The sequence below is a fragment of the Mytilus galloprovincialis genome, chromosome 13 (genome assembly GCF_965363235.1).
Source record: "Mytilus galloprovincialis chromosome 13, xbMytGall1.hap1.1, whole genome shotgun sequence".
NCBI classification, from domain to species: domain Eukaryota; kingdom Metazoa; phylum Mollusca; class Bivalvia; order Mytilida; family Mytilidae; genus Mytilus; species Mytilus galloprovincialis.
Genome location: NC_134850.1, coordinates 24,640,283 through 24,666,384, shown reverse-complemented (window position 1 = coordinate 24,666,384; position 26,102 = coordinate 24,640,283). Strand labels below are relative to the sequence as shown.

At 31.8% G+C, this 26,102-nt stretch overlaps 1 protein-coding gene across 3 annotated transcripts in view; it reads left to right on the top strand.

Annotated features, from left to right (window-relative positions):
- The window catches only part of LOC143057863 (neprilysin-1-like), a 56,688-nt gene that overhangs the window by 17,446 nt on the left and 13,140 nt on the right, over positions 1-26,102 (top strand). For all 3 annotated transcript variants that reach the window (XM_076231299.1, XM_076231300.1, XM_076231297.1), the window contains exons 2-13: positions 3,995-4,526; positions 14,205-14,252; positions 16,285-16,446; positions 18,303-18,386; positions 19,256-19,464; positions 20,002-20,181; positions 21,322-21,408; positions 21,977-22,101; positions 22,405-22,507; positions 23,173-23,292; positions 24,592-24,690; positions 25,704-25,781. In XM_076231299.1, the coding sequence (XP_076087414.1) occupies positions 4,172-4,526; positions 14,205-14,252; positions 16,285-16,446; positions 18,303-18,386; positions 19,256-19,464; positions 20,002-20,181; positions 21,322-21,408; positions 21,977-22,101; positions 22,405-22,507; positions 23,173-23,292; positions 24,592-24,690; positions 25,704-25,781 (1,650 nt within the window). In that variant the 5' untranslated portion in view covers positions 3,995-4,171. The remainder of the gene's footprint in view (positions 1-3,994; positions 4,527-14,204; positions 14,253-16,284; positions 16,447-18,302; positions 18,387-19,255; positions 19,465-20,001; positions 20,182-21,321; positions 21,409-21,976; positions 22,102-22,404; positions 22,508-23,172; positions 23,293-24,591; positions 24,691-25,703; positions 25,782-26,102) is intronic.

Here is a 26,102-nt window from a genome sequence, read left to right as displayed (position 1 = left end):
CAGTACAAACTGTCGATAATTCTGTTTCTTCTGTTAATTAAGCACGTCATCTTATCACCTCAAAACAGAGAAAAAATCAGGTTTTTATCACGTTTATCTCTTTTGAAAAAAATATGGTATGTTAATTACCTAAAATAAATATCTAATGATCATGTTTTCTAATTAATACAGGATGAAAACACATGTCTCAAATTTAATCCAGCAATTAAACAAGAGCAATTAATGCATAGTTTATAAATATACCACTTTGTTTATAAAAGTTTTTCTGGCATTAGAATTACATCTACACATTCCAGAAATATTTCAAATTTCGAGTTCTTACATGCAACTAAAAGTTATTAAGATATCGAAAATTTTAACTTATCCCATTACCTTGCTAAAGAAATCTAATATGGTGTGCACTATCGTCATTTTGAAATACAATCTTATATATTGAACATTAGTGTAAAAGCTACTGAATATATATGATTTCTTTATCAATATTTTGTTGTCTAAATCAATTTCCACTATTTTTAACATTTTTACTTATCATATCTGTTTGTTTTGTTCACACATCATTGTCAATATAATTTAATTTGACGCGCCTGTCATACAAGTGAGATGTTTAGCTAGCTATGCAACCATGATTAATCTTCCATTTTCTACATAAAAATAGGGATATGAGAGTTGTTTTCCATTCGTTTGATTTGTTTGAGCTTATGATATTTCTATTTGAATAGGGACTCTCCGTTTTGAATTTTCCTCGGAATTCAGTATTTTTTTTATTTTACTTTTTGCATACATTCAGAACATTCTTGCCTTAACTAAATTATTTATTTCTTTTGACACAACCTAAATATAAAATATGAAAGATATCGAAGTCCAAGATAAATTTAAAATGGGGAAATTCATTTAAACTTGCAAAATCAACATCAAATAAAAAAATTTGGTTCTCGTTTTTAACGAGAATAACAATAATAAAATGTTATCTGTTTCACGACATTCATCAATGAGCTTACCACATTACGTTGCTACATTTTTGTAATCAAATACCACTATCGAAAATGTCGTACAATTGTTTTGATATTATCGTCGAAGCTGAAAGATACTATTATTTTTATATTTGAACATGTTGAAACCAACTAATTTTCGCGAGTTTCGCGCGAAAAAAATAACGCGAATTCAAATCGTCGCGAAAATGTATCACTAGTTCTGGATCTTTCCTTATTGAACTACATCAAGTAAATAAGGAAATCGCGAAATTAAATCGCCGCGAAATTGACTAGAAAGGGCATAACGCGAAATAAAGTATCCGCGAAAATTAGCTGGTTTAATCTAAAAATGCAATGTAATGACATATCTCTATTCTCACTTTTATATCGACGTAGTCAGGTCATTGACACAATCCATGTTATCTTGATAACAATCTCTAATACCACTTGATAATTACATGACATATTTATGCTATTGACTGCTATGTCCTTGTTTGTGACATTTTCACCTATTCTGTCTGTTTGTTATGTTTAAACACCGTTGTCAATATAAAGAATTTGATGGAACTGTCAAACAAGTGAAAAGTTTAGCTAGCTATAAAACAAGGTTTAATCCACCATTTTCAACATAAAACCCCGCTTTTACCAAGTCAGGTATATCCATTCGTTTTATGTTTTAAAGCTATTGATTTTGACATTTGCTAACGGACACTTTCCTTTTTGACTTTTCTTCAGAGTTCAGTATTTTTGGGATTGAACTTTTTTAGGTATACAAGCTGAAATAGTTTTGAATATTAAAAGTAGTTTTTCATTCTTTCGTTATTGCAAATGGCAAAAAAGACTAACACACGAACCCCGCACAAAACCGGGACTAATGTCAGATGATACAGGAGTGTTATTGGATTTCGATATACATGTATCACTTTTCGTCATACTCTTATATAGTCATCATAATAAGTAAAAGTAATATCAAAGTTATTTAGTATCACACTATAGCGGATATATTAAATTGACTTTTATTTAATCCCCAGCCATTACCAAATTCGTTGACCAAATATAAACACATAAATATAGTAGTTCTAAAAATCCTTAACGATGATAAACTGTATATAGCTAGATGCATTATATCGTTTGATACAAATATGTTTTTTTGAAAGGTGAGTTTTTTTCTTCAAATGAACAAAGTACATTCAATCTTAGAATTATGTAAAGATTAACCACGTGTACCACTCATGTTTAGTTCATGTCATTTTCAAGTAGGAGTATATGTTGTGTCTTGTGTACTATTATTTGTCTGTTTGTCTTTTCATTTTTTAGCCATGGCGTTGTCAGTTTATTTTCAGTCTATGAGTTTCACTGTCCCTTTGTTATTTTTTGTCCCTCTTTTACATCCCAACCTTCAAGAGTGTTCTCAAATTACTGGAATGTGACCTAACCTTGATATTTTAGCTGCTTAGTAATTAACATTTATTATGAGGCATGTGTTATCTGTAAAAGGAGAGAGGTCTACATAATTAGCTGTAATATGAGGAGTTTGTTGAAGGAAGAACGTATGTTCTTACCATGATTAACATGACAGGTGTAACTAGTGGACCATATTCTTTCAGAGTAACTGCAATCAACCCAGTTTCGGTTGGAATTGTGTTGTTCAGTCTTAAGTTTTCTATAAGTGTTTTGTAGACTTGATTATCTTTTTGTTGGCTTTACTTTTTTGCCAATCGTGTTGTCTGTTATTTTCTACTTGAAAGTTTTTCATGTTTCCTTGTTGTTTTTTTTTTTGCCTCTTTTGCTGTTTTGTGATCTTGTTTGGATATTCAGATATTCAATACTGTTTTTAATACATACTTTATGTAGTTCAGCCTTTTTTTATTATCAATATTGAATTGATATCCGCATATAAAGCCAACGTGAATTTATATTTAATAAATAAATTAATAAATGAGTGAGAAATAAGATCCTCAGACACTTTTGACATTAGAGGAATTGGTTTATTCTTTTTGTGAACCTGTTTATATTATAGCTACACAAGTTTCTACGAATTTATACACCAAGGCTTTAAAAATTGATGTTTGAGCGAGTGAATATGATTTTGAAAATTGTTGACACAAACGTACTGACGATCTTAAGAGCTATGTACATGAACCTAGGTCAACCTCCTTAATCAGTTTTATAACAGTTGAATCCTATTTTCTGTTTTCGGGTAGACTTGGAAGAATTAGTTCTAGAATATAACTGTCAGTACCAGTTCAAGGGTAGAACTGTACTTGATGCAGAACTAAAACAAGAAAGTGTCCACAGTACACGGATGCCCCACTCACACTATCATTTTCTTTGTCCAGAGGACCGTGAAATTGGAGTCAAAAATCTAATTTGGTATTGAAATTAGAAAGATCATATCATAGGGAACATGTACACTAAGTTTCAAGTTGATCGGACTTCATCTTCATCAAAAACTACATTGACTAAAAGCTTTAACCTGAAGCGGGACAGACGAACGAACAAACGAACGAGTGAACGAACAAACGAACGGACGAACGGACGAACGAACGGACTCACAGACAAGAAAACATAATGCCCCTCTACTATCGTAGGTGGGGCATAAAAAGCATTAGTTAAACATTTACATCTAAGAAATCAAGTAATAATCAAGAATCATCGTCATGGATAATGCTGTTTTTCTTAATTCAACAGTAACACAGCTTATAGAATTTGTTTTACAAATATATATTATGTAAGTTATACTGGTTAACACTAACAACCGTTTCAACATTTCAAATTAAAACAGATAATCCAATGAAATTTTCCTTTTCCAATCAACAGGTAACAGTTACTATATAAATATCTGGAAGAATATATCGTTATTTACTCTGCATATGTACTGTATCTGCAAAGAAAATAATACTTGAAGATTGGTCATTTTTCTGATCGGGTTGTGACATAAGCTTTTTTATATCATGTAAAATAGTTATTTTTTATTTTTTATTAGATTAATAACAGAGGTGACATTTTAATTTCATTTTCAGGAAAGTTGTCCAGCAGACGTACAATGAGGAATTTAAATGATTATTTACCATGGAGATTAAGAAGTGTAGATTCTTGAGTCACTAATTATATTGACAATTCTTGATCACACGTAACTGTAAATATGTGTCTGACTTGTCTACACTCCAATATTGTGCACGTGCAATACTAAAATTAAAATGTCGTATGGAAATTCTGATTGCTTTTCGAATTCGGACATGCTCGCTAACTGTAACGGAGATATAAAACATAGGGAATTAAACTCCAATCATAATGAAAATGAAAAGTTTCTACCTCATGACAACCATAAACGGAAGGACCCTCGTAATGGTAAGATCGAAAAACGAAAAGAAAAGAAAGAAAAGCAGACAGCTATGAACAATACAATGGACGTTGTCGTACATGTGCATGAAACAGATGGTTGCTCAAGGAGATGGACTAATCGTGAAAAATATTTACTTTGTTTGTGTTCTCTTCTGTTCTTTGCGTGTGTAGCTTTTGTTGTCGTGGCCTTCATTCGAGATAGTAATCATGGTAAGTTCTTTTTTTATTTTTTCTCCTTATACATATGTTTATATTTCTACATTAAGACGTATATTTAATTCATTGATTGCGTATGCTATCAACTTTCATAACGATATAATATCATTGTAAGAAAGCTCCTTACTTAGTATTTAGACATTATATACATATACATCAATTGATTGGATGTTGGTGTTCATTGTAATATTCATTCCTTTTGTACTATCGTGACGGCCAGTTATTCTATTAGTGAAGGAAGTTGGGGTGTTTGAAGAGAAACATCAACCTTTCACAGAAAAACCGCCAATCTTAGTCAGTTATGATCGGAGTTGAACCAACCTAGCACGTGCTGAATTCGCAACCTTAGCGTGAACATAGATACCCAACGGAAATCTCCTAGCTCGAGTACTTATTTAGCCTCTGAGATTGCAAAATAGTTCAAAAGTTCAATTTGAATTTAGCCATATAGATGTTAGTTCTGTTGAAAAATGAAAATATTCATATCAGTCCAGATTGACAACTTTGACTAAACTAAACGTTAGTGCAATCATGTTTTCTAGAATTAAATATTGTACTCACCCTTAATCAATCAGTAAAGAACTAACAAACAAGCATGCAATATAAAAATAAGGAGATTTGGTTAGATTTCTAATGAAACAACTATCCTTTCGTGTTTAAATGATGTGTATATATTATAAACAACCGTAGCGCTTCAATACCGTGAAAAACGCTAATTTTTAATCGGCTATGAAGGGCTTTGATATGAGAAAACTGAAGGCTAAATTAAAAAAAAAATCAATTTACGAAATAAAATAATGATAGAAATTGTTCATGGAAAATAACTGAAATCAAGGCTCCTGACTTGGAACAGGCACATATAAAATGTGATGGCGGCGTTAATCATGTTTGAGAAAATTCCAGGGACTAGAATTTTCGGCTCTCCCTTGACACCATTCTTGAGAACTGATGATAGTCCGTCGGAAGGGGACGATAAACGGCTGACCCGTGTTAAGAGAGAGTCATAGCTCTTGTACGTATAGAAGACACCCTTGTAAATTTAAAAAAGAGCAGGTTAATGCCGCTACAAGACAGCATTTGCACCTGCATAGTGAAAAGGAATTAATATAACTTGTTTTCCAATCAACTATAAATAGGTATGCTTAAAGCCAAACATGGTTGTGGGCCCTCACCATTCCTTTTAACCAATGACTGTTTTAAAGAAAGAATAAACTGTAAAACAAGTAACAATAGATCGGTACGAAGCACAACACAACTACCATGACAATAAAAGACACAAAGCACCACAGTACTCATAGTTACTGAAAGATAGTACAAAGCCAATTACAACTAATTACAATGTCACTGTTCTTAGAAATGATATGAACTATATCGTATTTTTCTCTTATTAAGACTAAGACATTGAAAATGTATTCACTGCATGCGAGTCCAGTAATTGGATTACCGAAACAGTATTAATTACAATGCATTTTAACCTTGTTATTGGAGAAAATGCGTGTTTGAATCAGTTTTAGTTTTAACTAGCATAAAAATGCTTTAATTACAGTTGGTATAATGGTCTGTCTGGCAATATATTAGCTAATTAGTTTCCGTATGTAAACAATCACTAACTTCAGCGCAAATATTTATTTACATTAATTGGCAAAATATTCGATTAAATCTTGGAGATGTGGTTGTATTTTCAATTTCAGGATAATTTCTATCTCACCGCTTGCAACAAAGTTGTCTAATTTTCATTTAAATTGTCAAAAATAACAATTTTGTTCAACGGAGAACAGTTTTGATTGAAAACATCTTTTCTATAAATTCACAATCTTAAATACAGTTTTCCTAACTTGATTTTAAATGTTGGCCTTATCTGAAAATGTTTATGTTTGAAATAAACAAACATCATTTAAATCGCAGTATTTTTAAACGCAATGAACAGCAATTGTTGTATCTCTTAATTTGAAAACTTACATTATAGTGTATTTATTATTTGATTAACGTTTTCTATAGTTTTCCTAAATAAGAAAATGTCTGTACCACGTGAGAAATATGACATTTGTTTTCCCTTCGTTCAATGTGTTTGAGCTTTTGATTTTTCCATTTTTAAGGTCTTCTGTATTTTCCGTGACGTTCGTTTTTTTTTCTGTTATTAATAAATGTTATTCTTACGATATCAATCAGTATGAATTTTAACCCAGTAATTAGAGAGAATTGTGTGTTGCAATCGGAGTAACGTAAACTTCCCTCGTTTTGCCATGTAAGGGACTGTTATAAACGACTATGATACATGTGTAGGTTGGCCTATACATGTACATACTTTCATCTACGTCATTTGAACCCGGGTGGATAGTTGTCGGACTCTCATTTGCAAACTTACTTCATACATATAAATTATATAAACAATTAGATAAATGACCATATAAAGGGTTGATTAATGTTTTACATAAATATAACTAACGTCATACGATTTCTTAAATATATATAACTCCGAGTCAATTTTATGTCCATTTGTCACGATTCTGTATCCATATGTCAGCTGATCATTATAAATTTGATGTTTACGTATAGTAGTAATAGGTACATTCATATCAAGACGAGCAAATTAAGTGGTATGAAAACCTACTTTGTACATGCTGAGCAGTTAACTACATAATGTTGAAGATCTTTGAGTTGTACATTGTAACGGTATTTAGAAAAAGTGTAATATAGCTCTAGAACTGATTCAAACAGAGATGTCTATGCATAGTGAAAATATATGTATATAAATGTGTGTCTCTCGAATTCAAACAATGGTTAGATCTAGAGTTCTGATCGGATGTCATATTTTTGTAAACACAAACAATGGAGACGTTTCGACTGTTCTATTTGCGTAAATTCATTTTTACAATAGGTTGGCAGAAATATCACTGTCTTTGGAGAATTTTGAAAAAAAGGAAATATTTGTTTGCTTTGGAAAGTCAGGAAAACGAATTGAGTAAATCAGATGGATGTATTATCATGTATATTCGTTTGCTTTAAAAATAAATGTAAAAATCAGATGTGGTGTATCAGTACTACATAAAAAAAAACTATAAAATTTAGTTGAAAAGGGTTAAACTCATCTGATTGATACTGAGCAGAATAACAACCTACAAAAACACAGCGTGGACGTTGCAGGATACCTAATAAATATACATCCCTACACCAAGTACATATATGAAAGTACTCGCAGTTACTAACAGTTAGAATAAAACCTGTAGTACATAGACATGTCATAGATAAAATCTACTTAAAGCATATTTTAGTTATACCCTAATTAGAACGGTCGACCATGCAAACATGAATAGAAAGCTCTAAATAGAAAATCTTTAATCCCTTTTTTATGACTTTGTATAGTTAGCAATTTACAATGCGAAATAAGCATGGTGACCGTGTGTGTTATTACATTTCAGAAAATGCTTATTAATTTTACTGCTTATTCAGCTTTTTGCATGAACTATATGTAATTGATAAACATATCATTTTTATATTAATGAAGATATTTATGGGTATATTTTAACAGTATTTCTGTTTTTATATCATGACAATAATTAGTAGTTATATCCTTTATTGCAACTGTTTTTCACTAGAAATATATAGGATTTGGTATGGATGCCAAAGGAAAAAATCTCCACAAGAGACCAGATTCATAGAAAATAACAACTAAAGGTAATTGTACGGTCTTCAGCTGTACAACTTAGAGGTTAACAATGTAGAAAAAAAGACTTTTGGAAATACAGATCATGGCTGCAATTAAAATATAAGGAATACTTTATTCCATGGTAAATGGAAGCAACACAGAATACCAGTAGGACAAAGAACCATTGCCAAAGAATAAGATAACAAATGTATCAGCAATATAATTGAAAGATTTACCAATTGCTGTCACGTTTAGTCTATTATTTGGATTTTTCAAATGCAATACAATTTACCAAGAGCGTTTTGACTTAATATGAGCGACGTATAGCTATTTACTGAAAGATGTTTACTTTACTAGGTTTTGATACATTGTATAAACAATTGCTTTTGTTTGAAAGCCATATGTTGACAGTAAGATGTCATTTTGCTTTTGTACTATGGCCCTCTCCAACCTTGAATTGGGTTGCTGCCTCATTTTATTCTTCTTTTAGGCTGATAAAGTTTTTTTTTATGCCAGTTCACATCGCATTTTTCATTTATTTTGCATGTTTTTACACATACTTAAAACTCAATGTTGACTAACAGTAATTCGTTTTAAGTATCCCCTTGTGTTTTATTTGTAATAATGATTCTATTCTTTTAGAGTGAGTAGAAGATGGGTATCAGTAATCTCTGATGGCTCAATATATTGCGATTTCAGCTTTTAATTGACATTCAATCTAATTTTATCTCTAAATCTAATTAAACTTCATAATCAGACCAAACAAGTCGTTATGGGAAGTACTTGAAGCCCTTTAAGAGATGAGTATCTATTGGGAAATAAGTTCAGTCAGTTCGATAACTTTTACTAATACTTTATTTTAATGGCTTTTTAATGCAACCGCAATAACATTGGGAATACATAATGCATTAGAGAAATAATAAAAAAAATATGTTTAACAAAGTTGATGGTTTACCTTGATTATTTATATTACAACTTTTTTTTTATCTCTACAATGTACTTATGCTATCTAAGTACCAAATGATAAACGATATACTGTGTTGAAGCATCTTAGATGAGGATTAAAAGTACGTATCTTTGAATAAAAATAGATGAGGTGCAACCAAAATGACACACAATACATTTCTAATATTAAGCCAAGAAGCTGTTGGTAAATTGTGTTGCATTTCATTAATCCAAATATTAAACTCAACGTGACAGCAATTGGTAAATCTTTCAATTATGTCGCTGATATGTGTGTTATCGTATTCGTTTGAAATGTTTCTTTGTACTTCTGTAATTCATTGTTGCTTTCTAATGGAACAAACCAAATGACACACAAAATCATAGGCTGATTTGAATCTTAAACTTTATTGTTTCTTGGTCTGTTTTATGAATGAAGTGTAGCAATAACGTAGTAGAATTCTCGCCTCCAGTGTGGAAAGTCATGGGTCGACCCACGAATGAGTCAAACCAAAGATACCCATTGGGACGATCTATTACAAAACAGTGTTCTCTTCATATTTAAGTATTACTGTATATATGATTTTGTACATAAACTAGGCCATTAGTTTTCTCCTTTTATTAGTTTTACAATTTGCATTTTGGGGCATGTATAACTGACTAAGCAGTATGGCTTTTGCTCAATGTTGAAGGCCGTACTTATAGTTGTTAATTTCTGTGTCGTTTGGTCTCTTGTGGGGAGTTGTCGCATTTGAAATAATAATACCACATCTTTTTTATGCCCCACCTACGATAGTAGAGGGGCATTATGTTTTCTGGTCTGTGCGTCCGTTCGTCCGTCCGTCCGTTCGTTCGTCCGTCTGTCCCGCTTCAGGTTAAAGTTTTTGGTCAAGGTAGTTTTTGATGAAGCTGAAGTCCAATCAACTTGAAACTTAGTACATATGTTCCTTATGATATGATCTTTCTAATTTTAAAGACAAATTAAACTTTTGACCCCTATTTCACGGTCCACTTAACATAGAAAATGAAAGTGCGAGTTTCAGGTTAAAGTTTTTGGTCAAGGTAGTTTTTGATGAAGTTGAAGTCCAATCAACTTGAAACTTAGTACAAATGTTCCCAATGATATGATCTTTCTAATTTTAATGCCTAATTATATTTTTTACCCATTTTCACGGTTCATTGAACATGGAAAATGATAGTGCGAGTGGGGCATCCGTGTACTTTGGACACATTCTTGTTTATATTTATATTTCATATCACATAGATATGTTCTTGTCCTGAATAAGAATTTAAATTAATTTGTCAATGGACGTTAAAACCCATCCATAAATTCACCTAACATTAAAACGATGACAGTGATTCTATATCACTGCTAGTCCAAATTAATATGACGTCTTGAAAGGCTATTATGGCCTTTCAAGACCTAATAATTATTTGGACCATATCACTGCTAAATGTTGTCAAGATTTTGACGATTTGATACAATAGATAAAACTTAAAAAAAAAAAAAAAAAAAACCCAACAGTTGATTATTATATTTGTTCTATTATTTATAATTATTTTATATGCAAAAATACAAACAAAGCATAGTACAATTAAATTGTTTAGATTCACAGCTGAAATAAACATACAGATTTATGCTGAAGGAATCGTATGATTTCGTTTCGTTTTTTGTTTTGTTTATGTATTTTGTTTTGATTTCAAATTATTTTCCGATAAAAGAGGGACGAAAGATACCAAAGGGACAGTCAAACTCATAAATCTAAAACAAACTGACAACGCCATGGCTTAAAAAATGAAAAAGACAAACAGAAAAACAATAGTAAACTGACACATTAATTTTATTCTTCAAGATCCAGAAAACCAATTGCACATACCATACCATGACTGATCTTGAAATAGCATATAAAAGATGATGAATCGTAATCTGCTTGGTAAATAAAAAAAATGGAGTTAAATTAGAAAAGGAGATAAGAGGAGAGACACAAATATTATAAATGTTTTTGAAAACATTTTTATGTAAGAGTTAACTAAAGATTAACTTTATGTTAGATTTAGGAATAAAAAGATAACATTTTGTCTTTGACGACCGATATATGAATACGGCTTTCTGTTTGAAGATATTTTCAATGATTACTTTAAAAAATAATCATTTTGATACCTGATTAAATCGTCACTTTATCAACAAGAAACCATTAACCTTTTTTTCAGAATGTGGTATGTTGTCTAAACGCATATGACGTCATTACAGTAACTTTTTTGTTTGTTTTTATGTGCAGTTTTGTACTTTTAAGATATCAATGTTATGGGGTTATTAAAGGTTGTTCATATATTATGTTCTGTTAATTGTGTTCAGTGCATACAGTAGAAGTCTAAATTGATTGCACCGGACCTATCCAATCTATGTCACGTGACTTATTGGTACCTCACGATGCGGACGCTGAATTAAGCGCTCGTAGAAGTTTGTTCCGTGTCCGATTTAATACCATTTCATATTTTTAATTTCTGGGAAGATTGTCAAAAGCGTATAAAGAATTAAATAAGATTTGTTTGCAATGCAAAACATATAATTCAACCACTGGTGTGACTTTTTTTTGTGTACGACCAATACAATTCCTCTTTGATTTTGTTTATATTCTGAATCTCTAATCTAAGCAACATGGATGTCATTTACCTGTAGATGTATGCTGTTATCTTTCAAATTGATAAATATAAAAAGAAGACGATAAACCCTACTACACGTTAGTTAGTTTAAACATACGTATTTATAGTTGACTGAGAAATAAGTTATTACAACTTATGTTAATCCCTTTCCTCTTTGATGGTGCGAGTGCTGCATGGTAGCAGCATTAGCCTGCTCATTTCCGAAATCTACAAGGGTGTCTTTTACTTGCAAGAGACACTGCTCGCTCTGAACACGGGTCAGTCATTTATCGCCTCCTTCCGTAGAACGTTCATCGTTTCTCAAGATCATACTCGCAAATGGTGTCAGGTAGAGTCGAAAATCTGTCCCTGAAATTTTCTCCCCTGTACGGGGATCGAACTAGGAACCTTTGTGTTATAGTCCGATGCACTCACCACTACACCACATATCTCCTCGTATGTTATGAAATCGAGATATTGCTCTCATTAAAATTCCATTCAGTGCTCGCAAACGTGAGATGAACACTAAACACGTTGAAAAGCCAAGTCATTATACGGAACTACGCGGGAAAAACAAAACAAACGCCGCCGTTCTTGACCTCAATTTATTTTCTATGTCCTTACTTTTCATAACCAAAGTGCAGAAGTAATACGATAAACAGGAATAAGCTATCAAGTCTGTCTTTTTCTTTTGTCCGTAATTACGTTAACTTCTAAAGAAACCAGACTACTCGTGACATAATGCCAACACTTGACATCTGTTCCCCAGGATATTAAATTCAAGAGGAAGTACAAAATCGTCACTGTGACAACAATAATTTGCTAATAAAAAGACGAGTCGAGCCTAATTGAAAATTTTACAACTGTAGTACTATTGTTTATAAAATTTTCTGTACTCGCTAGGGGACAATGTAAAAAGAGCAATGTCCGGGGAAAATACTTTACCGAAGATAAAAATATCGAATTATGAGGAAGCTTGTATAATACCATAGACAACAAGATGTTAATAAAAGGACAATCAAATTTTTAAGCAAGAAATGACAGAAAATGCTAGTATGCTCAAGAACAGACAAATGATAAAATCCTGATGAAAACTACTACCGTGGTTTCGCTCATTTTGTTTTCGACTAATAAGTTGTGAATGCATGTCTCCTTTCTACGGAAGCCGATAAGCGCCATTCAAAAAAAATGTCGTAATTACGACATAACATGTCGTTATAACGACATCGCTATGTCGTAATTTCAACATAACATGTCGTAATAACGACATCGCTATATATATAAAAGATTAGGTATTATGATTGCCTAGAGACTAAATGACACAGACATTAACAACTATAGGTCATCCTAATGCCCCCAATAATTAGAAAAGCCCCGCATAGTAAGCTATAAAAGAGGAACGAAAGATACCAGAGGGAGAGTCCCCGAAATGCTATGTGGCAGACAGTGTTATTAATTAATTGTTAGCTCCCGTGGTAAAACTCCAAATTTCATATTTAATGTATTTCATTGTTAAATAATTAACATTTGTACATGAAGCTTAATAAGTAAATATTTGTTAATTGCATTGCTTTTGCTATTTGAATTCATTGGTTAAAGATATTTATTTATATTGTTAAGTTTAATATTTGCATCCTTGCAAAATCTTTGCCAATTACATAGCGATGTCGTAATAACGACATGTTATGTCGTAATTACGACATAAATTATTTTTTTTGAATGGCCCTTATCGGCTTCCGTACCTTTCCTACATAGTATACATCTTAATAACAATTGGGTACAAGAAACCTATATTCGAATCTTTGTAAAACTATTTTAAAGGGAGAATTGCTTCGTACATTGGTTGGTGTTTTATGTCACTTTTAGCACTATTGACTATTTTGAGTCTTTAAGTTTTTATTTTCGAAGGAATTCGGTGTACCTAGCTAGAGAGGAAAACTGACAGCTGTAGTCAATAAAGATTGCAGTCGAACGCACCTGTCACGTGCGGCTGCGAATACTGCGTGCTGACATGCTAGGGATACAGGAGGTTTGATTACTCAGACCAAAGAGGCCCCAGTAATGGAGTAAATGAAAACAATGCAATATGAAAAGTGCAATAAGTAATGTGATAGGATTTGAAACTTTATTGTGATAAAGATTCAAAATAGACAAAAAAAGCTTTATACTTGTAATATATATATACCTATGTACTAACATGTTGTGAGTTGTATTCTTTTTTTCCCTTTGTGGTTTTCAGTTTATTTTCGACTTATGTAAAAAACTATGAATGTCCCTTTGATATCTCCGCCCCTTACTTAAAAAGGTTTTATTACAATATTGAACTTCCATTTACCATGTTTACAGGATTATCTGAGTCAGTTTGTTATGTTTTATTTGTAAAACATAAACAATAAACTAACAACCTAATGCAATTAAACGTGAATTTTGTTTACTTTCAGTGCCTGTAAATTATAATGTATGCATTTCTCAGGAGTGTATAAAGACAGGTATGTACCAATAATGCTATGCAACTAGATAAACTGTTGGTCATAAAAGAAATTAATGATCGCTTAAAGGGGCACTAGCTGTCAAATTCATTTTCACCGATCACCAATTTGACTCAAATGCTTATCCTAAACTAGTATTTGATTTGTAACAATGTAAAACATTTATCCATATCATAAAAAGTATGAGGTACATAATTTACAGAACATGGGCTCGATAATATGTAGCTTCGTTTCGTGTGTATTTAAGTCTATACGTCATCTAAATAACTATCGAGTTGACCTCCGAAGACCTCCGATGGTTATATAACCGATATAAATATAAATATTTTATATTTATATATATATATATCCTGCAGTCCCTTTAGGTATATAAACGGTGAGCTTGGAACCTTTTAAAACATTATTCCATATTTATGGAAAACATACAATAAGTAGTAAAACTGTTGACACTTTTTCACATCTCACCACTTTTACTATTCATGCATATGTACAACTGTTATTTCAACTTCAAAGTTCTCGACCTTGGTTTGTAAAGAACAGAGAATGGAAACGTGAAATGTGTTAAAGAGACAACAAACCGACAAAGAAAAGAAAACATCCCACGGTCTTCAACATGCAAGACTAACGAAACCTAGATGTAAATGACTTTGGACATGCACAAAAATGCGGCAGGGTTTAACCAGTTTTGTGAGATCTCAACCAAAGTGCAGTTAATAAACGCACAGTTATACACAGTCATGCATACGGAACCAAATTATTCAACTCAAATCGCATTATGTATAAATTCCTAGTCAATATCTTGTTGACAACAAAACGAAGATGGTATCATAATAAACATTTGAAATAACAAAAGGCGGAGATGTATTCTGTAGAAAAGTTTAGAATATGTTAGATATAAAAGACAGAAAAGCAGGGAAAAGTTATGTAGATAAGACGGAAATGTAATCAATAGAACAGGAAGAAAGGCGGAAATGTTATCTATGGCAAAGGCGGAAATGTATTCTGAATAAAAGGTTGAAATTAATGTATTCTATTGAAAAGGAATAAAGGGCGGATATGTATTCTATATATAATGATTCGATTACATTTGGAGATTCTAATTATCATAACCTAGAAGTAATAAATTATAACAACGATAGAGACATAGTTTTAAAAAGGACTCGCTAGCTCAATCCTCGGTATTGTTATTCAATGTTTTATGAGTTATTTTGAATACTTAAGTACGTTAATCCAGATAGAAAAAAAGTTATTTCGGTTATTTGTGTATAGAGCTTTGGCTCACACCGAATAGCAAGCTATAAAGGGCACAACAATTTACTAGTATAAAACCTTTCAAACGGGAAAACCAAACGAGAAACGAGAAACACTTATGAACCACATCAACAAACGACAACTACTGTACATCAGATTCCTAACTAAAGACCGGTGCAAAAAAATTCAGCGGGTTCAAACGTTTTAATAGGTACAAACCTTCATCCTTATCTAGGATAACAGTGTAACATAACAACACAAAAAGGCATACTATAAAATATCTATTGAAATGGCATTACTCATCGGGTTTGCTGTTCTTTTGACAACATTTTTTTTCCGTATTGTAGCCTTTTAAGATTTTATATTTTATTTGTTACGGCTTTTCATTTTCTTGAAAAACTGAGTTCCTAAATAATTAACTTTCGTTTCGTCGACATACAGATTTGGCCATACGTGCGTTTACCCGCCATTTATCAAAAACAAGGTATGAGAGTTTGGATAGTGTTTACAGAAAAGAGAATACTGTACAAATTGTGAAAAAGGACAAAACACTATCAAAATTGAATGGGAACAATAGGCAACTAACGAATTAGAAGATAGACAAGAATAGGGTGATGAAATATAACGAAAGAATATTAAAGATACAATTGATACAAACAGATAAAACATGGTACAAAAAGTTAGAGAATAAAGAAACGAAGAAACCCCCATCAGGACACTCGTGCATGCTTATATGGATACGTTTATACGGCTTCTAACTTGTTAGATTAATACTTTTCAGCTACTTTATTAATGGATGCTATGGATACATCGGTTGATCCTTGTGCGGACTTTTTCCAGTACGCATGCGGAATGTGGAACAAAAAGCATATAATACCGGAAGACAAATCCAGTTTCAATACATTTGAAAAGATGCTTGATGATTTACAGATACAACTCAAAGGTAAACAAAATTTTGTTTTAGTTGTTTCATTTGTTATTGAGTTTAGTTTTTGAATGCTGCACATCTTATTATTTGAAGAAAACAAAGTAGTTATTGCATGTAGGAAGTTAAGTAACTACTTTAATCTAGGAACTACCAATTTGGTTTCATGAAACTTGATATATATATGTACTTATTAATTTTAACTTGATGACCTAAACACTCTAGTTGTAGCCATTGTCGTATGTCATTTGAACAGATAAGTGATAAACTGATATAATTTATCATACTTTATCAATAATCTTGAGATTTATAAATAAAAATGGGTATATCAAGGCTGCATGATAAAGATTATTTCAGTGGTGTAAAAACCCTAAATGTCCTATGTCATTTGAACAGAGAAGTGATAAACTGATTGATTCGAGCGTCACTGATGAGTCTTTTGAAGACGAAACGCGCGTTTGGCGTGAATATAAAATTTCAATCCTGGACTCTATGATGAGTTTATATCATACTTTATCAATAATCTTGAGATTTATAACTGAAAAAATGGGTATATTTAAGCTGATTAAGATAATTTCAGTAGTGTAGAAACCAAAATGATGTTTACTGATGGTTTTCGTGCCAATAGTCATTTGTGCATGTTATTGAAGAAGGGGGGGGGGGGTCTCGTTCAACACTTTATAACGTTTTGAAATTTAGGATTTTTGTTGTGACTCGTTTGCTTCATAACACCGCAGGTCGTTATCATTAGGTTCTTTAGTTATTGTTAAAAGATTGAAAATGTATTTGAACACACACATCGTCTGCCAAACCATGAAAGTATTATATTGAAGTCAATATAATACTTCCAATGCCAAACTAACATTTTCACAAAGAAAAGGTGATCAAAAGCTGACATCTGGAACCTTTTATATCATTTTCTATTGTTTTCTGGAGGTGTAAGTGTTGTTTTAAAGATTTAAAGAGAAATATTTTAGAAATCAGTTTGCAATTAAACATATGGCTTGCTGACTGATTACGTAATGCATTATACAAACATTAAACATAATAATATACATTTGTAAATTAAAGACAACAGTACTTTATCGATGTTGAAATCTAGCAAATCCATGTCGAATAAACAAGTATTATAGGTGACCACCAATTAAAAACTATCTGTTCAACAAAATTTTTCAATTTCACAGCTTTCTAAATATTTTACCTTAAGTTTAACTGCATAGAAACCAGATATGTCTTAAGCATACATGAATCACGTTTTTACATGCATGCCAATTTTCCAACCCGACTTTAAAGTCTTACTAGAACAATCTGACCTTCGGGACACAGTACTACCAAAGTAATCCCTGGTTTTCTTGAAATCTTTAATTAGTATACTACGTAGTTCATTAATTTTGAATTTTTAATGCAAACTCACAGACAAGTAAATTTTGGCTCAAAAGGTTCTAAATATATTTCTCTTTCACCAAAGGTTTCATTTCTGCAAATTTTGTTGGTGAGTTTAAGCAAACAATTACATTGTGTCAGAATTGGGCTAATTTACATACGTTCTAAATTGGAGGGAGTAATTGGTGGTCTGACACCTAGATATATAAGCTTCGCATATCTAAGGGTTCACTAACGTCATTAGAAAGTATATTTCACGAAAGAAACGAGTACGAACCTCCAACGAGTTGTAAAGGACCATGTTTTTTTGGGTATTTTATCCATTGAAACTTAGGATAACACATTTAAAAGACAATATATGACTGTTCATCGTGTATACAGATGTGTATTTTTTAAAATAAAGTCTTTATATATATATGATCGATATTAACCTTAAAACGAAGTGTGTTTGTTTCAAATTAATGATTATACATATATATTTTTTATATCAGGTTTGCTTGAAGACCAACCAAATGATCATGATACGGAAGCAACATTAAAAGCCAAAACGTTATATAAATCATGCCTCAACACAAGTAAGTTTTACAAATTGTATAAGTTGCTTGTAGAATTAACAGAATTCGAAATCTAAAGAAAAGAAAAATACTATGTTATAGATTTGCCTCCGACGCGCTCTTCTTGATTGTCACTCTCCTGGAATGACACTAAAAATCCAAAAATGTGAAAACGTGGGATTTATGAACTCTATGTGCATAAGGAGCGACAAGATCAAAAGGGACAAGAAAGTGATAGCTAATTCATTCTAACTGGACATCTTTTTGACCTAATGGAGTTTGAACCTCAGTTTCTTAAATGTTTTAAATCTATCAACGAAAAATTAACGAAAGGTATATCATAAATCATTTATTTCTGTTACGAAGCACTCACTACTGAGGTGATGGTTGCTAGGAGAGTAGCAGTCCAGTACCAAAGTGTCAAACACATGCTATTTTCTCTTAACCATTTCTAAGTTTACCTGTTTTGGGTACTAGCAATTGTCCATGTTCAAGATGAACCGCCACTGTTATGTGGTATGTTTTAGTTGTGTATGTGAAAGTTCGCGTGTTTGATCCCTGTCAGATAAAACCAACGACTTTGGAATTTATATTTAATGATTACCCACTTAGGACGCGACATTTATAAGTAAAACAAAATAAATAAAAAAACAAACAAACACTTGGTTTACCGGTAGTCCTAATATTGTGTTCGGAAGGGGGTCTGTCTCTTTCTATTAAGTGATTTTAGATAAATCGCGGCATTGATGTATTCCAATAATTAAAGATTTCGGATCTTGGGCACCTATTTCAGCATCATCATTTGGTCGATTTAGTTGTTCGAGCCATAACTTATATTGTTGTGCTTAGAATAAGATCCTAAAAACATAATACTAACTTTTTTCTTTTAGGTCAAATAGATAGGATTGGCGACAAGCCTTTACGGCTGGTTTTAGACAGATATGGAGGTTGGCCAGTAGCTAGTAAAAGTTGGGATCCAGACACCTTTGATTTAGAATTAGTTTTAGGAAGAATTAGGAAAAGTTTTGCTAATGTGCCGAGCATAGTTGACGCATGGGTAGCGCCAGATGATAAGAACTCAACACAAAATATAATTCAGGTTTGTCAAGTAGAATACGCAAAAGGAAATATATAAATGAGGAGGGTGACTATCATTTTCTATCTTCTGAAATAAGCATACACTATAATGCAAAGCCTAAGAACATAGGCACTATAAGTTTTATGTAATGAACAAACAGTACCAAAAGACGATAATTAACTGTTTTCCAAACTGTCAGATCAGTCAGTATCAATACCAGTTATTACAAGTTTAGAGTGTAATATGAGGATTTATTTTTTTCAAATCTTTTAATTATTTTTTTTAACTTTGAGCCTTACGGCTCTTATGAGTAATCAAAAACATTATATAAAAGTTCGAAAAGTATTACTTATATGTATAAAAAGCAAAAGATGACGCCAGAAATGTATAAAAAAAACAATATATGACGCCAAAAATGTATAAAAAGCAATAGATGACGCCAGAAGTTTCATGTTTACAAAATATCATTTCAATCAACCGTTTCTTTATTTAAAATACATATGTTTATATTTTCTTCAGTAACAAAGCTATTTTTAGAATGCATATCTTATTTCTCAGATAGATCAACCAACGCTGGGAATGCCCAGTCGGGAGTATTACGTGTTTGACCCGAACTCTGAGTACATTGAATCCTACTTACGGTTCATGATAAATGTTGCAATACGGTTAGGCGCGGATGAAGATACTGCAGTAAAAGAAATGCACGAGGTGTTTGATTTTGAGACCAAAATTGCAAATGTAAGTATTAAAAAAGAGGGGCGAAAGATACCAGAGGGACATTCAAGCTCAAAGATCTAGTACAAATTGACAACACCATTACTAAAAAATAAGAAGACAAACAGACAAACAACAGTACACAAGACGGAACATAAGAAAAACTAAAGATTGAGCGACACGAACCCCACTAAAAACTGGGGGTGATCTCAGGTGGTCCGGAAGGGTACATAGAACCTGCTCCACATAAAAATATATCAATTGAGAACATCTAGCAATAGGTTCATTTATAACCATTCCGGAAAAACGGAATTTTTCTTCCAATTTCGGTGAGCTGTGTAGTACTTTATGGACCTTTTTGTATTGACTTATGCATAGATGTAACTCATTCCCTTTCAACTTCTTCTCGTCTCTATGATGTTGTACTGAAATACAAAATTAGTAAATAGATATAAAATCCCACAGAGGAGGGAGGAGATAACGTGAACATCACGATGGATGCCACATGTGGAGCCGGATATACTTACCATTATTGACCAGCCCGATTTTTTGGTGTGGTTAATGCTAATCAGTCTTAAGGTTTATATTTACAAATTTTTGTCTCTTGGACTTTTTTCGTTTTTTGCAAAGCCGTTATCAAATTGTTCTTGACTTGTCAGTTTCAATGTCCCTAAGGTTTCTTTTGCCTTGCTTTTATTCTAAATTCTAAATTACATTCTTGCATTGTGAATTGTGAATGGGCATGGTGAAATAATTTACTTCAATAGTTTAACATGGTTTATAAGTAAAAAATAATGTTCATAATTTACTGATTAGTCTTACCCATTAATTCACATAATCGGAAGAAAAGCTAATGCATAGTGATTCTTTTCTAAAACAAAACAAATATGAATTCGACAATACGGTTGAGTTGAATCACAGAAACAACGGTGAAAACAAAAACAAGCCAATTATCCAAAAAAGTAAAATTAGAAGATACAGGTACACACATGGCTATACATTCCAAACATGTACATCAACGTCAGAATTGCTAGCAGTCAATAATAAAAGTGAATAATTTCAATAGTATCTATTCATTTAATTCCAAAGAACATCGATGTTAACTATGGATTTCCCCTTACTGTGTAATTGAAATCTCAATAATCACCTTTGCTTTCATTTCAGATCACTAAGCCTCTAAACGAAAGACATGATACTGGCGCAATATACAAAAAGCTTACCCTCAAAGAACTTATACAGCTTGTTCCAAAAGTAGGTACAATGTACTATTAAACAAACAAAAAAATCAATCAGTTTCCAGAACAGATACACCAATAACATAAACATGTTTAGATGCATACACTGATCTCTATCAAGGAAATAAAATGAAACAATCACAATATCACGATTACAGAAAAAAATGCTGAAGAAAAAAATTTTGCTGTTTAAAAGAATTAGTAAACTTTGGTTTAAGATAGGACAAATTCTAAACTCTGAGGAAAATTCAAAACAGAAAGTCCCTTATCAAATGGCATACTAGTAATCAAAATCTAAAACACATCAAACGAATGAATAACTATTGTCATATTACTGACTTGGTACTGACATTTTCTTATGTGGAAAATGATCGATTAAACCTGGTTTTATAGCTAACTAAACCTCGCACTTGTACGACAGTCGCATAAAAACAATCTCAGATCATCACATTTTTTCTTTATTAAAGTAAATGTACATTTCAATGGCAGTATTATTTTCATTGCCATTTGATTTTTTGTTAACTTTTATTTGATTTCCAACACTAACATGTTTATACTCAATAGCGGCAATGATATATTTTCAGTTTGACTGGATGAAATTCTTTTCAGCCTCTCTACCTGTTACCATCGATGAAACAGAAGAACTAGTCACCTATTCTCCAGAGTATTTGGTTCATATGACAGAAATTATAGAGAAAGCTGATAAAAGGTAGGAAGAAAACACACAGAGATGTAGGACCATTATTTTATCCTTTCAACTGTTGCTAAATTCATTGGTTGAACTGAAAGTTTTAAATAACGAAAAAAAACCAGAATTTATAGGAAAATCAAATCTTTTATCAGGAGTGAAAATGAAATAAATGTTATAAATACATTCTAAGAAATGAAGCGGTTGCTTGAAAAATAAGGTGAAACACATTAGAAGAAAAGACTAAGAAGGATTGCAATTAGAAAAGTTAGAATCAAATAATTATGCTTTATAATGTGAACTTATTCATATAAATTATTTCAGGGTGATAGCGAATTATGTTATATGGAGACTGGTTATGTCTTTTGTCCCCGAAATGACCGGTGTTTATTCAACAATCAGAAGTGATTACAATAAAATACTGCTGGTAAAGTATAATATTTCATTAACCGAAGAAAAGACTCAACTGGTTATTAAGATCCATACACGTGTCATATTATAACTAATCATATTAATTAATCAGTATTCTATTTTCTTTACTGAAAATCTATTCCAGTATAAGGAAAATCCAGAGACGATATAAAAGTTATATCACAAAAACATAATCAAAACGAAGATGTGGTATTATTGCCAATGATACAATTCTTCAATATATACCAAATGTATGGTGACTTTATGCTATTCATAGTGTGCCAAACCTACATTTGAATTTGACAAACCTTCAACTGAATTATTTTGTTCATCACATAAGAGAAAATGAGAGGCGAAAGATACCTAAGGGACATTCAAACCCATAATTCAAAAGTAAACTGACAACGCCATGGCGCAGGACAAGACCAACGGATGAACAATATTACACAAAACACAACATAAAAAACTAAAGATTGGCCAACACAAACCCCATAAATAACTTTGGTTGATCTCAGGTGCTCAATAAGGTCTACAAACTTCACCAAAGCGAAAAGTCAAAATGTGGTTTGGTAATACCAAAGCGTAATAATGTATGACTTAAAAAATAATTCCAAATAATTTCTCATTCTTTTGTTTAATGTTTTAATTAAATGGTATTTTTTTTGTTATGTATGGTTATAGGGTGTGACGAGGGACAAACCTCAGTGGCAGAAATGTGTCGAATATGTAAACGACAGAATGGGTATGGCATTAGGAGCACTTTTCATTCGTGACAATTTTGACGAAGAAAGTAAAGAAACGGTACGTAAATATACATGATTACATGTTGCATTTCTGTTAATATTGACAATGCAATTTCCCATAGGGACTCCTGTTACGGCTAAAACTGTACCACTTTTACTATGAAGTTTTGAAAATCCTAGAATTGAAAGTTCATATGCACCACAATTTTTTTCAAAGTTCAAAATATAGGGCTGTGCGGCAAATTTTAAACGTTTATATGCCCTGAACTTCTCAGAGTTTAAACTAACACTTATTTTCTTAACTACCCCTACCTCGAATGAAAGGTTACCACAGATTTCAATGTAAACAATATGCATATGTATATTTACTGGTAACTTTCCCAAGTTATGTCTCTGTGAGATGGAACACAGAGAGCATAACTGGGAACCAGTATGTAAACAAAATTAATTTTCTATGAATATTCAAGATCTCCCCAAAAGAGGCGTGCCTTGAGAAACAGCTGTATTTACAAAGTGCAACCTACAGCATAATGTTACATTGAATATTGGTTTAATAAAGGAAACAGTAGTTTACCAATGATTCTGAAAAGTTCACTCTAGATTAAAAACAAAAGCTGAGAAAATCTCAGTTTATCATTCAAATTAGGAATCAATTTCAATGGTCAGGAAATATAGGTAGACGTGGTCACTCAAGGAAACGACAGTAATTGGAATATTTTTATTATGGTGTTCTTATGATCACTCAACGAAACGACAGTAATTGGAATTAATTTATTGTGGGTGTTTTTATGTTGCTAAACTGGTCGACATATTGAGGTTGCTTTCACGTTATTATCATTTGATCCTGTTGACTTTTAAAACAAACATTAAAAAGTACATTTTTGTAATGCATAGGAGAATTAGATTTTAACATACATTTTGTCTTTGATATGATATATCGTATATTCTATTAACCAATATTACACCGCAAAAGCAAAAAAATCCTCACTATTTCACAACTTATTAGGAAATGAATCAGAATTTCTACCTTAATTTTGAACTAATTGAGACATAAATGTCACATCTTTCAGAGAAGATTATTTACAATGATAATGATAAAGGACATTAAGGAAGAAGTGTTCTTAATTTTCTATACTTAGCAATGATTTTAAAGATCATTTTCCATTTAAATGCTGTAATTTAATTGTAAAATGTTGATGTAATAAGGCGTTATTAAATATTTCATCATTATAAACAACATTTAAAATCCAATGATGAACACAAATTGAATTTTTATTCTGTACTCATTAGCCATACTAAATGTCTAGAAATGTCTGATGTACATTACTGAAAAATAATCATGTTTTGCACTTTGCAGGCGCTAAAAATGATCCACAACATTCGTGATGCTTTTAACGAGTTACTTGAACAAAATCAATGGATGGACAAGGACACGAAAGAAGTCGCAAAGGAGAAGGTTTTTAAATGTTTATCTCAATTTTTAACAAATGATAAAAGTTGATCATCCAATATAGCTGTTAGTCAGAAATGTATTAGTTCTAATAATTGAAGAAAAAATGTTGTGTATTCTTTAATGTTGACAGGTCTTTATCATTACATATTCATTCCCGCAACAACTTAATTGCGAAAGAAAGTGAGTTCATTTAAGTGAACAGCCGACCTCCAACAATAAAATTTCTAAAAAGTAAAATAACAAAAATACCGAACTCCAAGGAAAAATTCAAACGGAACCTTATCAAATAGCATAATCAAAAGCTGAAACACATCAAATTAACAAACAACAGTTTTATACTTTCCTTTGTACAGGCAGAACATGTCATACATGTCATAATATTGACAACAATGTGTTTACAAAATAAAAAGACTTTATAGGTAAACATATTAAAAATTTGGGAACAGCAGTCATCATTTTGTTATAATATTAATCACGACTTTAACACAACTGCGACATCGTGGTTTCGTGACCTAAGTACCTACGACTTCATTTTCAACCTGCACTATTAGTTTTCGTCATGCTGATTATAAGGTGCACAGTTTTCTCGGCTTTGAGGGAAAAAAAGGACCTGAAATGGCTTAATATGTTATCAACACCTTTAATTTGTCCTCTGCTATGATTAGTCAATTTAAGGCATACCGCTAAAACATTCGACCTCGTTATATATGTAGTATAGATAAAAACAAAACTTCAACAGAGAAAAACAATTGTAAGACATCCTCAAGACAAAGTTTACAATCACAAAAGATATACAAGAATGCAACAAAATGAACATAGCACACAGATGAGCGGTCATATATATGAAGATTCAAACAAAAAGCGAATTTAATTATGAGAAATCACAAAAATCGATATGCATGGAGACATTTTGGTTGAAAGAAAATAACAATTAGGTTCGAACTCAATAACAAATGTCACAATAGTTTCTCCTATCTTTAAATATTCTTATACAGTGAACTATATTAATTTTTTAGGCAGATTCTATGAACGAGAGAATTGGATATCCAGACTTTATAAAGAACTCAGACAAACTTAATGCCAAATATGAAGAAGTAAGTTTTGTAAATTTAGAATGATTACAAAAATTAGAAATAAACTCATCATAGTTACCAGGATTGAAATTTTGTATGTGCGCCAGACGCGCGTTTCGTCTACAAAAGACTCTTCAGAAGAGATGATGCTTATATATTTCTATTTTTTGAAATAATTTAAATATTCACCATAAGATAAAAATCACTAAAATCGTCATAATTTTATAATCTTACATTATATATGAAAAAGAAGATGTGGTTTGATTACCAGCTCCCAACAAGAGACCAAAATGACACAGACATTAACAATCAAATGTAACCGTACGGCCTTGCAAAGCCCAT